General features: G+C 43.7%; 1 protein-coding gene across 2 annotated transcripts in view; it reads left to right on the top strand.

Moving 5' to 3' along the window:
* The window catches only part of IPO4 (importin 4), a 722,238-nt gene that overhangs the window by 392,298 nt on the left and 313,509 nt on the right, over positions 1–16,431 (top strand). For both annotated transcript variants that reach the window (XM_053702364.1, XM_053702363.1), the window contains exon 21: positions 2,981–3,038. In XM_053702364.1, the coding sequence (XP_053558339.1) occupies positions 2,981–3,038 (58 nt within the window). The remainder of the gene's footprint in view (positions 1–2,980; positions 3,039–16,431) is intronic.

The following is a 16,431-nucleotide window of genomic DNA, read 5'->3' as shown; positions in this document are numbered from 1 at the left end:
TTTGTGGCTCTTCCTTTCGGGTTGGCCACTGCTCCCAGAATTTTCACAAAGGTGCTAGGGTCCCTCCTGGCGGTTCTAAGACCGCGGGGCATAGCAGTGGCGCCTTACCTAGACGACATCTTAATTCAGGCGTCGACTTTCCAAAGAGCCAAGTCTCACACGGAAATTGTATTGGCCTTTCTGAGGTCTCACGGGTGGAAGGTGAACATCAAAAAGAGTTCTCTCTCCCCCCTCACAAGAGTTCCATTCCTAGGAACCCTAATAGACTCGGTAGAAATGAAAATATTTCTGACGGAGGTCAGAAAGTTAAAACTCTTAACTACTTGTCGAGTTCTTCATTCCATTCCTCGGCCGTCTGTAGCTCAGTGCATGGAGACAATCGGACTACTGGTAGCGGCAATGGACATAGTCCCTTTTGCACGGATACACCTCAGACCACTGCAACTATGCATGCTCAAACAGTGTAATGGGGATTATGCAGATTTGTCTCCTCAAATACAGTTGGACCAGGGGACCAAAGATTCTCTTCTCTGGTGGTTGTCTCAAGATCACCTGTCTCAGGGAATGGGTTTCCGCAGACCAGAGTGGATCATCATAACGACCGACGCCAGTCTGTTGGGCTGGGGTGCAGTCTGGGACTCCCTGAAAGCTCAGGGCTTATGGTCTCGGGAAGAAGCTCTTCTCCCGATAAACATTCTGCAACTGAGGGCGATTTTCAACGCTCTTCAGGCATGGCCTCAGCTAGCTGCGGCCAAGTTCATCAGATTTCAGTCGGACAACATCACGACTGTAGCTTACATCAACCATCAAGGGGGAACAAGGAGTTCCCTAGCAATGATGGAAGTAACCAAAATAATCAGGTGGGCGGAGGATCACTCTTGCCACCTCTCAGCAATTCACATCCCAGGAGTAGACCACTGTGAGGCGGATTTTCTAAGTCGTCAGACTTTTCATCCGGGGGAGTGGGAACTCCACCCGGAGTTATTTGCCCAGCTGACTCTTTATGGGTCCAGATACTCTAGCAGCGCCTTGGTCCTTCAATCTGGCCTATGTGTTTCCACCGTTTCCTCTCCTTCCTCGTCTGGTTGCCAGAATCAAGCAGGAGAGAGCATTGGTGATTCTAATAGCGCCTGCGTGGCCACGCAGGACTTGGTATGCAGTCCTAGTGGACATGTCATCCGTTCCACCATGGACTCTGCCAATGAGGCAGGACCTTCTACTTCAAGGTCCTTTCAAACATCCAAATCTAATTTCTCTGCGTCTGACTGCTTGTAGATTGAACGCCTAATTCTATCTAAGCGTGGTTTCTCTGAGTCGGTTATCGATACCCTGATTCAGGCTAGAAAGCCTGTCACCAGGAAAATCTACCATAAGATTTATCTTTGTTGGTGCGAATCCAAGGGCTACTCATGGAGTAAGATTAGGATTCCCAGGATATTGTCTTTTCTCCAAGATGGATTGGAGAAAGGATTGTCGGCTAGTTCCTTAAAAGGACAGATATCTGCTTTGTCTATTCTTTTACACAAACGTCTGGCGGAGGTACCAGACGTTCAAGCGTTTACTCAGGCTTTAGTCAGAATCAAGCCTGTCTATAAACCTGTGGCTCCGCCATGGAATCTGAATTTAGTTCTTTTAGTTCTGGCAGGGGTTTCCGCTTTGGTATTGGTATCCCACAAGTAAAGGATGAACCCGTGGACTGGATACACCTTACAAGAGAAAACAGAATTTATGCTTACCTGATAAATTACTTTCTCTTGTGGTGTATCCAGTCCACGGCCCGCCCTGGCTATTAGTCAGGTAGATTTTTAGTCTAAACTACAGTCACCACTGCACCCTATGGTTTCTCCTTTTTCTTCCTAACCTTCGGTCGAATGACTGGGGTGTGGAGCTAGATGGGGAGCTATATGGACAGCTCTGCTGTGTGCTCTTTTTGCCACTTCCTGTTAGGAAGGAGAATATCCCACAAGTGAAGGATGAACCCGTGGACTGGATACACCACAAGTGAAAGTAATTTATCAGGTAAGCATAAATTCTGTTTTTTAGAGTGAGGTTTTTGTTGCACGGCAGCTACATGAGCCCATTCCATTATAGCCTAGCGGGTAGTTTTACTGTTTTATAAGCTGAAGGCACAGTTATGGGTGCTGGTTCTTCTTTACATATCTTTTCCTTTTTGATGTTTTTGCTTTTCTGTGGCTTTTGGTCTTTCAAGCAATAGTTTCTGGACATTAAGGGATGGATATTGTGTTTAGGATATAGATTTTTAAATAATTTCGTCCCATCCTCATTACTCATGGATTACGCAGCTTATGTAAAAGTTTCCCAGGAGTAATGCCTTGTGGACTCTCACCACCTTTATAACAGAAAATATAATTTATACTTACCTGATAAATTTATTTGTTTTATGGTGGTGAGAGTCCAAGAGAGCCTCCCGTTTTTTGTTTTAATTTAAAAAAAAAATTATCAGCAGTTTAAGTATGCACCTCTTCCCATGCTCTTTTTTCTTGCTCTTATCCTTTCCTATCTTTTTTCTTCTTCTTACTTGCCTATACATCAGACTGGTTTCCCAGTGAGGTGGGATGGGGTTTTAAGGGCTCTTAGAGTTTTGGGAATTTTTGCCTCCTGCTAATGGCCACTAACATAATTCCCAGGAGTAATGGCTCAAGGACTCTCACCACCATAGAAAATGTATTTATCAGGTAAGCATAAATTATAGATTTTTATTCCCTGACTCCTTTTATCTTTTGCCATAATTTTTTTCTCCTCTTTTGCCATAGTTTTCCCTTTTATTGTTTTTGTACCCTATGTGCATTCTTCCCTTATCTGTTTTTATTTTAATCTATATTTAATCACTGTCACTTGTTCACCTCTCTCCCTACTTCCTTATTCTATGTTGTGTCCTTTTGGTCTTTTACCCCACAAATAATTTATTGTTTTTCTTCATTTTCCATTGTCCCGACTCTGTTTCTGCTTACTCCCACAGCGCTTCATTTTTCCCTTATCTTGATTCATGCTTTCAGGAAGTGTGTAAACATACTGAGGTAAGTGAGAGCTGCTTCCTCCTGTGCAGTGTAAACACACTTGTTTTGTTGTATTGTTTATATGTTTACCATTTATAGGACAGTACAGGAAAGTGACTTCATAATGTTCATTACGAAAGCAAGTAAAAATGATCTGTCTACCTGACTTGACGACTTCTTGCAGTAAGGAAAATATGCAGACCTGTAATTTTGCCTAAAATTAGCATAAACAAACTGTGGTAAGGAAAGCAGTATTGTGGACAGATAGTCAAATGTTAGCGGTAGGAGGTGCTATTTAAATGGACATTATCATGCAAAAATGGCATGCTCTAATGTGCATTCAAGCATTTAATTTTAGCACAACCAATTTACACAAAGGGGTTAAAGTACCTAAAGTATGAATCATGTCCCTTTTTTATTTGTATGAATAGTACATTAGAATCTGACCTATTTCCTCACAGTCTTAACTTAGAGGGTTGCGGGTTCAGGAGAAATGTGAGGAAGCCGTTTTTTTACACCAAGGGTGGTGGATTCATGGAATAAAGTTCCAACACAAGGACTGTAAAATAATTTAAAGATGCCTGTAACATGAGCTAAGAAATAAGAAAGTTTACACTGTATAAGTAATATTGGTAGACTTGATTGGGCCTCTTTTCTTCCTAATGGGAAAGAGTCCACAGCCGCATTCATTACTTTAGGGAAATAAGAACCTGGCCACCAGGAGGAGGCAAAGACACCCCAAAGGCTTAAATACCTCCCCCACTTCCCTCATCCCCCAGTCATTCTTTGCCTTTCGTCACAGGAGGTGGCGGAAAATCGGAAGTCTCTTATGAGGGATTCTACCCTTCGCTATGGAACATGAGTTTAAGTAGCCCTTCAAGCTTCTCAGTTGAGGGCCTGGGTGAACGTTAAGAGTCCGGAGATGCAGAGGGAGCTTCCATTTGCGACACCATCCCGACTCATATTAACAGCTCCATTAGCAATCGGCGTTGACGAGTTTCCCAGATTGTGTTCTTCTATCAAGTCCATGTCAGGAGCGCAGCTACCACCTGTCACACTTGAAGGGCCGTGTTCCTGTTCCACGGCGTAGATTCTGGTAATATCATTTCATTTTATATAATGATAACACAGAAGACAGGGCCACAGTGTGGCACCTTTTATCTTTATAGAATCAAGGGTTAATATCTCATTAGGGGGATTATTGAACAGGGGGGAATAATAATCTTATGTGTTTATTTGATTTTATGCTGCTTTATGTGTGAGATGTTATGGGCTCATAGGCTGTTATGAAATATACAGGTTTCACTTTCACTTTGAGAGCCATGCAGCTTACAAGCTTGGCACGCTTTCTCTCATAGCAGCGACGGTCCTGCATTGTGCACCATGTGATTCATTCCATCTTCGTGACTGGGTGTCTATCAGAGAGGAATTATGCATCTCTGTATTGTGAGTGCCTCAGCCATTGGGGTATAGAGGTGCCATTATTTTATTTTTTTAAAAAAGGATGTTTTATCTCTCTAGTTCTCTGGTTATTGCACTAGTGATGGAGGATTTGGTTTCTTTAGAGGGCACTCCCTCTATTCCTAAAGAACAATTTCTGTTTATATGGTGAGGAGGCCCTAGTTCTCCCTCTCAATTATGTTCCATATGCCTTGATAATGTGATAATATCAAACATGTTTGATTCCACAGAGCCGTGAACCTCTGAGGGTTATCGTTCAGTGAGGTATGTACCCTACATTGTTATCTCTATACACATGCAGTTTTCCCGTAGCATTGCTGATCCTCCATCTGGAGGGGGCCTTTTTTCTACAGACGTTACTGCGCAGTCCAGACGGCGGTGTCTACGGCCTTAATGCTTTTCCTCGCCCTGTTAAGTGCAAGCGTTAGGTTACATATAGCACTCCTTCCCAGAGTACATCAAATCATTTTTGGATTTAACTGAGAGGGTTATCTGAGGATGAAGTTCTTTCTGAGACTTTAGAGTATGAACTTTCGGGGATCAGAGTCTGCTGCCTCTAAACCTCCCGCTGCGGAGGAACCAGACTTTAGTTCTAGGAATTTGCGCTTTCATCTAATGGAAGTTTTTGGGGAATTCAGGGGTTCCAGAGGTCATATTGCCTGATTAACCTTTAATTCCTAAATTGAATAGAGTTGAGGACAGGGTGGTGCCTTCCCTTCCCTGCTTCTGTTGTCCCGGTTATTCCACCTTGGTTAGTACAGTTCCCTGCGGGTGCGACTGTCCCTGATTGTTGTACCTTTCGTTACAGAATTGCACGCCTTTGCATGTTACTCTGACATGTTTTTCAGTTATTGAACGACCCTATCCTTATCGGATACGGGAATACTCAGTCTGCTCTTTGAATGGCGCACCTCATTAGACATGTGGGGATTATGTAATCTTCTGATTGTCCATGTATTGAGATCTTTCCCAGTTTTTATAAGATCAGGGCTCCATTTGGCTGGTCCTGCAGTATTCTATTTTCATCCGATGGGATGTCCTGTCTGTTTCCTTCTTCCCCTCTGAGGGAGGATTTATGTGGCTCGACGGTTAGGACCCAAATTGCAGGCTGTTCCTGTTTGGGTTCAGTTCTGTCTGGTAGCTGTTCAGACACGTGGCACCGCCCTGCTTGGCTGGCCCGGTAGAGGTGCCAAGTGCTCATGTTATACTCTGTTTTCAACTAACATTCTAGAGGACCGGTGGGTCCGTGAGGCAGGAAGGATTGTCTCAGTCTTTATAGCCTTCAATTTGGATGACTGGGTCAGTGGAGTTCCGCTGCTTCTCTCTCTCTCTTGTGTCTGAGGTTGTCAGACCCTAGAGCTCCTTCCCATGTAGTAGAAGGTTGGAGGGCTTTGCACCCTCTTGCCGTCGAGTTGGGCGGTTTGGCCTTTTTTCTTTGAGGCCCTGGAAATTGTCCTTCTGGACTTAGTTCTCAGCAGCTAGTAGTTTGTTGGGTAGTTCATCTGCCTTGAAGTGGATGGGTTGCAGAATGTGACCAGCTGCAGCTATGGCACATTGACTGTGTACTGTCTAGCTGTTTTTATGAGACCTTTTGGTCTTCCTCCGTTGTCTTCATGTGGGTTAGGTCTCCTTTTAGGGACCTGGGTTCCCCTCCGGGAGATGGTTGTTCCCTGTTAGGGACACTGGGCGTGGTCTCTTTGGGCTCTGCTCGGAGCTGGGGATGCTGTGCGTCCTTTTCTCTTTGTGATCCTCTGATTGGATAGAGGTGATGCAGAGACCAGCCTTTGCTCAAGTGATTTTGGCCTCAAGGTATCCCCTTGCTTGTTGTCCTGCGGCTGTTTGGAAGTCAATGGGCTCTAGTGGATTTTGGCAAGGAGAGGTCTCTTCCTTTGGTCTGGACTTGCGCGTTATCTCATTATCCGGGTTGACCTGGATATTGCATTGTTATCTCCCACTGGTCTGGTTTTTTATATCAGACGAGGTGTTAAGTTCTCGGATATTGTTTGTTTAAACAATTGGGGGCTCAGACCCGTTTTCTCCCTGGTACTTCCGGTTGCTGAGGCTTCGCTCAGTGTTTTCCTGGGAACTTTGGCTATGTCCTTTTTTCGAACTAATTGACCTGGTCAAGGTTGGCCAGATTTTCTGAGTGCCGATGCTCATTGGGCTTAACTTACTCCTTCTGGTCGGTTTCCCTTGGTCTGTTTTCTGTAGTAACCTTATGGATTCACTGCTCTGCAGGCGAATGGGTTTCGCTGCTGCAGCTATTGCACATTGGATGTGCATTGGCAAGCTAATTCCTTAGGGGGATTCCTTCCAAGTTCATCTGCATTGGAGATTGAGCTCTCCTTTAGCCTGTGGGTTCGTGTCTTGTGGGCAGGTGCTCTGCCTTTTTGACCCCATCCCTTTTCTTAGGGTGGGGGCTTATTCTCCTTCTTATGGAGGTGTAGTCCTATTTCTTAAGGATTCTCCTGGATTCAGGAGGTTGGAACTGAGAGTTAACCTTTCAGAGAGGGGTGTTTCTCTCTGGATTGTTACGTTCCATCTGGAAGTCTTGCTGGCTCAGTGTCGAGTCTATGGTGGGCCTTTTGTTAGATTACTTTGGGTCTACGGCCTTGTCGTCTGTTTCTAAGGAGTCTGGTTTGCACACATGCTCTGTTGGGATGGCTAGTTTTTGAGCTGGGGTTGGGGTTCTTCTGTTTCCCTGTTTCAAGGTTTACCAATGCTTGGGGCCCGGTTGGGAGTGGGTTCTGAGATGCGTTGTCATCTTCGGGATCTAGGTTGGCATAGTAGCTAGCTCCCTGGGTTTACAAGCGGAGGGTCCCTGGTTACCATTCACCTTCGAGTTCTGGATGTAACCGCTCTTTCTCTTGGGGGTGCAGTGGGTCTCGTTGAGGTTATGTGCATCCCCTTTTGGAGATCTGTGTGTAGGTCTAGCGGCTTGATTGCCTAGAGTGTGCCCTCTGTCTGGAAGTTCTCCTTTTTGCAATCTGTTCTCTTGCTGCCCGTTTTTTACTTCTCAGCAAGTATTCTTCTGTGTCATCCTGATGATGGCTGCATGTTTCTTGACTCAGGGTTTTTTGTCTGGGTCTGTTATACATTCTTTTTTTTTGTCTGAATACTGTAGTATTCTTAGTTCTGACGATGTGAGGACTCCATCTGAGAGAGAGGTTTCTCTGTTTCGAGGCCCGGTCCTAAACCTCTGGTTTCTGCTTGGTCTGGGTGTAGCCTCCCCTTGTCTGTCAGGACCCATTTGGGTCTTTGTGAGCTGGGCTCGCTATTGGGGTTTTTTCTTTTATGGATTTTGTGGTGACTTTTTCGGTTCCCCTGCGGTTCGTCCTTGCCCTATCCCTGGGAGAGTTTAGGCTGGTGTTCCCCCCGTTAGCGAGGGGTAAGTGGTGAGGGACTGCCTGTTGGGCGACGGTTCTCCTGGAGGACTGTTAGCTCAGTTGAGTCCGATTTTGTGGTCTCTAGCTAGGCTTCTGGACTATCTGCGGGTCAGTGTCCCTGGGGCCTTTACTTTTTCAAGGTTTCTCTGCTTCGGACGAAGCGGGTTTTTGTTGGGTAATGGTTTCAGGCCTGGTGCCCTCAGAATGGGCCGCCTATTGTACCCTCCCGTTTTGGCATTCAGTGTCCTCTTTAGCTTGGGTATGGTTTTCCCAAAAGTAATGAATGCGGCTGTGGACCCTTTCCCATTAGGAAGAAAAACATAAATTATGCTTACCTGATAATTTCATTTTCTTCAGTGGGAAAGAGTCCACAGCCCCCCGCCCGTTTTTTAATGTGGGGCATCTTAGTCGTATTCTTCCACCTTTTCACCCTGATATTTCTTCTACGGTTCCTTGTTCCTCGGCAGAATGACTGGGGGATGAGGGAAGTGGGAGGAGTATTTAAGCCTTTGGCTGGGGTGTCTTTGTCTCCTCCTGGTAGCCAGGTTTTTGTTTCCCAAAAGTAATGAATGCGGCTGTGGACTCTTTTCCACGGAAGATAATGAAATTATCAGTAATTTACTTTCTGTAACCTAGCAGATACTTTTAAAAGGAGTTTATTTATATTTTCTCATATTCCAATGTGCAGTCACTAGAGGCAGGTGAGACAGAGCTTCACCTCTCATATGGGCAAAAATATATATTTTTTTATTGGCTTTAAAAAAATATATATATATATATTAAAAAAAATTGCAATTTTTTTTCTTACAGCTACATGTTGTGCAATGGAGAGGCACAAGCAGGTCTGCCCACCATTACACAACATGCTGCGCCACCTACTGGATGAAAATGGTTAAGATCATTGCATGGCACATAACTGCTTATTTGAGGCAGTCCTATTTGGCCTGACCCAATCCAGTGAGAGGCATTAGTAAGTGGAACTTAGGGTTGGGGCTGGATGTTAAATGATATAAAACAAAACAAAAACGGAAAAAAACTTTCATTTATTTTGTTGCTGTCCTGTGAAGCTGCCAGCTTTGCTAAAGTGAAAAAGAGAGTTCTGTACTACCCTTCCAAGTGCAGTGGAATGTGCCGCTGTCACTTCCTTACAGAGCAGCCAGGAAGAGATGCAGAGAGAGCAGCCACATTTTATTGAAGTAAGTGCTGCAGCCTTAGATTTTACTGAAAGGGATTCTGTTAGTGAAAATGATAATTTAATGAATGTGGTTTAGTGTTTTTTTGTTTTTTTACTCTTTAACAGCAGTTTAAGGATAGTTTTTGTATTTTGTTTACTCAAAATTTACACCCACCCACTACCTTAGCAGCTTGCCTCTGTACTTCACACTAATTTATAGTCTCACTTTCTGAACTCTCTGTAGCTCTGCTGTTTTATTACTTGTGTACGTTTGTGTCTCTCTATCTATCCATCTCTCTCCTTATGTGTTGTTCTCCCCCATGGTCTCTTTCTCTCTCTGTCTCTCTTCCTCCCCCTCTGACTCTCTCATCCCTTATGTGTCTCTCTAACCCTCTGTGTGTGATTGTGTCTCTCTCTTTCTCTAACCCTCTGTGTGTGATTGTGTCTCTCTCTCTAACCCTCTGTGTGTTATTGTGTGTGTGTATCTTTCTCTCTCTCTCTCTCTCTCTCTCTCTCTCTCTAACCCTCCGTGTGTGATTGTGTCTCTCTCTCTAACCCTCTGTGTGTGATTGTGTCTCTCTTTCTCTCTCTATCTAACCCTCTGTGTGTGATTGTGTCTCTCTTTCTCTCTCTCTCTCTCTATCTCTCTCTCTCTAACCCTCCGTGTGTGATTGTGTCTCTCTCTCTCTCTGTAACCCTCTGTGTGTGATTGTGTCTCTCTCTTTCTCTCTCTCTCTAACCCTCTGTGTGTGATTGTGTCTCTCTCTTTCTCTCTCTCTCTCTAACCCTCTGTGTGTGATTGTCTCTCTTTCTCTCTAACCCTCTGTGTGTGATTGTGTGTCTCTTTCTCTCTCTCTCTCTCTCTATCCCTCTGTGTGTGATTGTGTGTCTGTCTCTCTAACCCTCTGTGTGTGATTGTGTCTCTCTCTCTCTCTCTCTCTCTAACCCTCTGTGTATGATTGTGTCTCTCTCTCTTTCTCTCTCTCTCTAACCCTCTGTGTATGATTGTGTCTCTCTCTCTCTTTCTCTCTCTCTAACCCTCTGTGTGTGATTGTGTATCTCTTTCTCTCTCTAACCCTCTGTGTGTGATTGTGTCTCTCTTTCTTTTGCAAGATGTACCGAGTCCACGGTTTCATCCTTACTTGTGGGATATTATCCTTCCTAACAGGAAGTGGCAAAGAGAGCACCCACAGCAGAGCTGTCTATATAGCTCCCCCCTTAACTCCACCCCCAGTCATTCTCTTTGCCGGCTCTAAGCAGGAAGGGTAAAGTGAAAGAGGTGATAAACTGTTAGTTTTTATTTTTCTTCAAGCAAGAGTTTATTTTTAAATGGTACCGGTGTGTACTATTTACTCTCAGGCAGGAGATGGATGAAGATTTCTGCCTAGAGGATGATGATCTTAGCATTTGTAACTAAGGTCCACTGCTGTTCCCACAGAAGCTGAGGAGTACAGGAAAACTTCAGTGTGAGGAACGGTTTCTTGCTATACAGCAATGAGGTATGTTCAGTCATTTTTTCTAGAGAGACTGTGATATTTCAGAAAGGATGACAGTATCCCCATGAGGGTAAGGGTAAGCAGTAATCCTAGACTTATAGTGGCATTACTAAGCTTGCATAAAGGGCTACATTTATGGCTGAATGATATTAGCAAACGATTGTGTGTTCTGGGAGTGCTGTTAATAATCCTTTTAGGGACAACTGTATTGAGGGTACACTTGGCTTTTTGGGGTTTTTAGAACCCACATGGCTGTAAAAACGCTTGGTGTGTTTTTTTGGAGGCCTTAGTAACATCGAGTGAGATGGGCGGGGCCTAATTTTGCGCCTCAGTTGCGCAGTTGTTTTCTCTTGACAAGCAGCAAGCTACAACACCGGAGGGTCCTGGTGAACTTCTTGGGCCAAATTGAAGCTTTATCCCCACATTACCAATCCCTAAGGGCAGGTAGGCGCCACAGCAGAGCTGTGGCAAGGTGCTGACAGGGTTTTTACCGGTTTTTGGCACTTTGTCAATCCGGTTTCCATATTTGGGGGTTAATTGTTTAATTTGCTTATGGTGCAATCTTACTAAAGCTTAAGGGATCTGCTGTAAAAATTTCAAGAAATTTGAGGTATTTTTAAGCAGTTTTGCAGTTTGTGTTTTTCTCTTAAAGGCACAGTACCGTTTATTAAATTGTTTTTTTTTCCACTGAATATAAGTGTTTTCCAAGCTTGCTTGTCTCATTACTAGCCTGTTCAACATGTCTGAAATTGAGGAAACTCCTTGCTCAATATGTTTAGAAGCCATTGTGGAACCCCCTCTTAGAATGTGTCCCACATGTACTGATATGTCTATAAATTGCAAACAGCATATTTTGACTTATAAGAGTTTGGCACTGGATGATTCTCAGACAGAAGGAAATCAGGTTATGCCATCTAGTTCTCCCCAAGTGTTACAACCAGTAATGCCCACACAAGTGACATTAAGTACCTCTAGTGCGTCTAATTCTTTCACCTTGCAAGATATGGCCACAGTTATGAATACTACCCTCACAGAGGTTTTATCTAAACTGCCTGGGTTGCAAGGGAAGCACAGTAACACTGGGTTAAGAACAAATGCTGAGCCTTCTGACGCTTTAGTAGCCATATCCGATGTTCCCTCACAATGTTCTGAGGTAGGGATGAGGGATTTGCTGTCTGAGGGAGAGATTTCTGATTCAGGAAAGATGTTCCCTCAGACAGATTCAGATATGACGGCATTTAAATTTAAGCTTATTGCTCAGGGAGGTTTTAGTGACTCTGGATGATTGTGACCCTATTGTAGTTCCAGAGAAATTGTGTAAAATGGACAAATATTTAGAGGTTCCTGTCTACACTGATGTTTTTCCAGTCCCTAAGAGGATTTCGGACATTGGGAGTGGGATAGACCAGGTATTCCGTTCGCTCCCCCTCCTATTTTTAAGAAGATGTTTCCCATATCTGACACCATGCGGGACTCCTGGCAGACGGTCCCTAAGGTGGAGGGAGCTATTTCTACTCTGGCTAAGAGTACAACTATTAAATACAAATACAAAATTTGTTTTTTTAGCACACCTTACAAAATTTATATACAACATCTGTGAGTGCTGCCAATATGACCCAGTAATTACACAAACAAAGAGGTATTGGCGCACATCAATTTTCAAAAGCACAACATATTTTTTTTGAACTGCTGCAAAAATTGACTGCAAACAACATCAAGAGACAACTATTCTTTTTAAATAATATTGGGATCTTAGTCACACAATATGGCCATATTTTGCTTAGCCAGTCACCACTTACAAGGTGCCCCAATTAGACTGGTCCTAACACTAATACCTCTTTGTAAGAGTACAATTATACCTATTAAGGACAAGTTGTGCTTTCAAAGATCCTATGCATAAAAAATTAGAGGGTCCCCTAAAGAAAATTTTTGTTCATCAGGGTTTTCTTCTCCAGCCTATAGCGTGCATTGTAATCAAAAAGTTAAAAAACCAGCAACACGGCAGTAATATTGAAAACAGGAACCTTTATTCCATTAGACAGCAAACATGCAAGTGTTGGACAAAACGTCTGACATGTTTCGCGCCCTCTAGTGGCGCTTCATCATAGCGTGCATTGTTCCTGTAACCACTGCAGCTGCCTTTTGGTTCGAGGCTCTTCAGGTGGAGACCCCATTAGATGATATTCTGGATAGAATTAGGGCTCTTAAGCTAGCTAATTCTTTCATTACAGACGCCGCTTTTCATCTGGCTAAATTAGCGGCACAGAATTCAGGTTTTTGCCATTTTAGCGCGTAGAGCGTTATGGCTTAAGTCCTGGTTGGCTGATGTGTCATCAAAATCTAAGCTTGGAGACCATTCGGACTATTTTACCAATGATCCAGGAGGGTCAATATATGACCATCGTGGACTTAAAGGATGCGTATCTACACATTCCTATTCACAAAGATCATCACCAATTCCTCAGATTTGCCTTTCTGGACAAGCATTACCAGTTTGTAGCTCTTCCCTTTGGGTTGGCCACGGCGCCAAGAATTTTCACAAAGGTGTTATGGGGCATAGCAGTGGCGCCATATCTAGATGACATCCTAATTCAAGCGTCGACTTTCCAACTAGCCTAGTCTCACATGGACTTCGTGTTGGCCTTTCTAAGATCTCATGGGTGGAAGGTGAACGTAAAAAAGAGTTCTCTTTCCCCTCTCACAAGAGTTTCATTCCTAGGGACTCTGATAGACTCGGTGGACATGAAAATATTTCTGACGGAGGTCAGGAAATCAAAGATTTTGGCCACCTGCCGAGCTCTTCATTCCATTCCTCGGCCGTTAATGGCTCAGTGTATGGAGGTAATCGGACTAATGGTAGCGGCAATGGACATAGTTCCGTTTGCTCGCTTACATCTCAGACCACTGCAACTATGCATGCTCAGACAGTGGAATGGGGATTATGCAGATTTATCTCCTCAGATAAATCTGGATCAGGAGACCAGAGATTCTCTTCTTTGGTGGTTGTCACAGGATCACCTGTCCCAGGGAATGTGTTTCCGCAGGCCAGCGTGGGTTATAGTGACGACGGACGCCAGCCTATTTGGCCGGGGTGCAGTCTGGAATTCTCTGAAAGCACAGGGTTTGTGGACTCAGGAGGAGGCCCTCCTACCGATAAATATTCTGGAATTAAGAGCGATATTCAATGCTCTCCAGGCGTGGCCTCAGCTGGCATCAGATTTCAGTCGTACAACATCACTACTGTGGCTTATATCAATCATCAGGGGGGAACAAGGAGTTCCTTAGCGATGTTTCCAGAATAATACGATGGGCAGAGACTCACTCTTGCCATCTATCAGCAATCTATATCCCAGGGGTAGAGAACTGGGAGGCAGATTTTCGAAGTTGTCAGACTTTTCATCCGGGGGAGTGGGAACTCCATACGGAGGTGTTTTCTCAAATGGTTCAGCTATGGGGCACACCAGAATTGTATCTGATGGCGTCTCGTCAGAACGCCAAACCTCCTTATTACGGGTCCAGGTCAAGGGATCCTCAGGCAGTACTTATAGATGCTCTAGCAGTACCCTGGTCGTTCAACCTGGCTTATGTGTTTCCACCATTCCCTCTCCTTCCGCGTTTGATTGCCAGAATCAAACAGGAGAGAGCTTCAGTGATTTTGATAGCACCTGGTGGACATGTCATCTCTGCCACCATGGACTCTGCCACTGAGACAGGACCTTTTGATTCAAGGTCCGTTCAAGCATCCAAATCTAATTTCTCTGCAATTGACTGCTTGGAGATTGAACGCTTGATTTTATCGAAGCGGGGTTTCTCCGAGTCGGTCATAGATACCTTGATTCAGGCTCGAAAGCCTGTCACCAGGAAAATCTATCATAAGATATGGTGTAAATATCTTTTTTTTGGTGCGAATCCAAAGGTTACTCATGGAGTAAGATCAGGATTCCTAGAATTTTGTCCTTTCTCCAAGAGGGATTGGAGAAAGGATTGTCAGCTAGTTCCTTAAAAGGGCAGATATCGGCTTTGTCTATTCTATTGCACAAGCATCTGGCAGACGTTCCAGACGTTCAGGCTTTTTGTCAGGCTTTAGTTATAATCAAGCCTGTGTTTAAACCTGTTGCTCCGTCATGGAGTCTAAATTTAGTTCTTAAAGTTCTTCAGGGGGTTCCATTTGAACCCATGCATTCCATAGATATTAAGCTTCTATCTTGGAAAGTTCTGTTTCTAGTTTCTCAGCTCGAAGAGTTTCTGAACTATCTGCTTTACAATGTGACTCGCCTTATCTTCCATGCTAATAAGGTGGTTTTACGTACAAACTTGGGTTCCTCCCTAAGGTTGTTACTAACAGGAATATCAATCAGGAAATTGTTGTTCCTTCTCTGTGTCCTAATCCTTCTTCTAAGAAGGAACGTCTGTTGCACAACTTGGACATGGTTCGTGCTTTGAAGTTTTATTTGCAGGCAACCAAAGATTTTCGTCAAACATCTTCTTTGTTTGTTGTCTATTCTGGGAAGCGTAGAGGTCAAAAGGCTACGGCTACCTCTCTTTCCTTTTGGCTGAAAAGCATCATCCGTTTGGCTTATGAGACTGCTGGACAGCAGTCTCCTGAAAGAATTACAGCTCACTCTACTAGAGCGGTGGCTTCCACATGGGCTTTCAAAAATGATGCTTCTGTTGAACAAATTTGTAAGGCTGCGACTTGGTCTTCGCTTTATACCTTTTCCAAATTTTACAAATTTGATACTTTTGCTTCTTCGGAGGCTATTTTTGGGAGAAAGGTTTTGCAAGCAGTGGTGCCTTCCGTTTAGGTTCCTGTCTTGTCCCTCCCTTCATCCGTGTCCTAAAGCTTTGGTATTGGTATCCCACAAGTAAGGATGAAACCGTGGACTCAGTACATCTTGCAAAAGAAAACAAAATTTATGCTTACCTGATAAAAATTTAAGGGGGAGCTATATAGACAGCTCTGCTGTGGGTGCTCTCTTTGCCACTTCCTGTTAGGAAGGATAATATCCCACAAGTAAGGATGAAACCGTGGACTCGGTACATCGCAAAAGAAAGAAATTTATCAGGTAAGCATAAATTTTGTTTTCTCTCTCTAACCCTCTGTGTGTGATTGTGTGTCTCTCTTTCTCTCTCTCTAACCCTCTGTGTGTGTGATTGTGTCTCTCTCTCTTTCTCTCTCCCCCAGTCTCTCTCTCCCTCTCCCCCCGAGTGCTTTTCTGTGTTTCTGTCTATTTTTTTATTTATTTAATTAATGAATTGGTAGTGCCATCTGATGGTGTGGCTTTATTTAAAGGGGTGGGGTCAAGCGCCCCACCATCTTTAAATTTCACCAGCCACCACTGGATCAAGACATTTTTATATTTACTGAATAATGAAAGAATCTATAAGCATAATTTGCAGCATTAAAGTAAAAAGTATGTTTTAAACATATTTTAATGGGCCTGGATTTCTAGATCTCATAATCAGAGTAAGCATTTTGTTATCTGGCAAGAGTTTCTGTTACACTCCTTTAGACTAAAATCAGATGTTTACCAAGTTGACCAGTTTTCCAAGACACCATTTAAAGGGACATGAAACCCATATGTTTTCTTTCATGATTTAGAAAGAGCATGCAATTTTAAATAACTTTCCAATTTACATCTAATATCTAATTTTCTTCATTCTTTTGATATCCTTTGTTGAAAATCATATCTAAATATGCTCAGTAGCTGCTGATTGGTAGCTGCACATAGATACCTCATGTGATTGGCTCACCCATGTGCATTGCTATTTCTTCAACAAAGGATATCTAAAGAATGAAGGCGTATCCTAGCCACTGCCTCACCAGCTTCTGACGTCACTGCACATCACTGAATAGATCATATTTAGGACTAGTGGGTTGAATCCCCTGCCTGATG

Source organism: Bombina bombina, chromosome 2, assembly GCF_027579735.1.
Source record: "Bombina bombina isolate aBomBom1 chromosome 2, aBomBom1.pri, whole genome shotgun sequence".
Taxonomy (NCBI): Eukaryota; Metazoa; Chordata; class Amphibia; order Anura; family Bombinatoridae; genus Bombina; species Bombina bombina.
The sequence above is the reverse complement of the archived record's forward strand: the minus strand, read 5'-3'. Positions and strand labels throughout refer to the sequence as shown.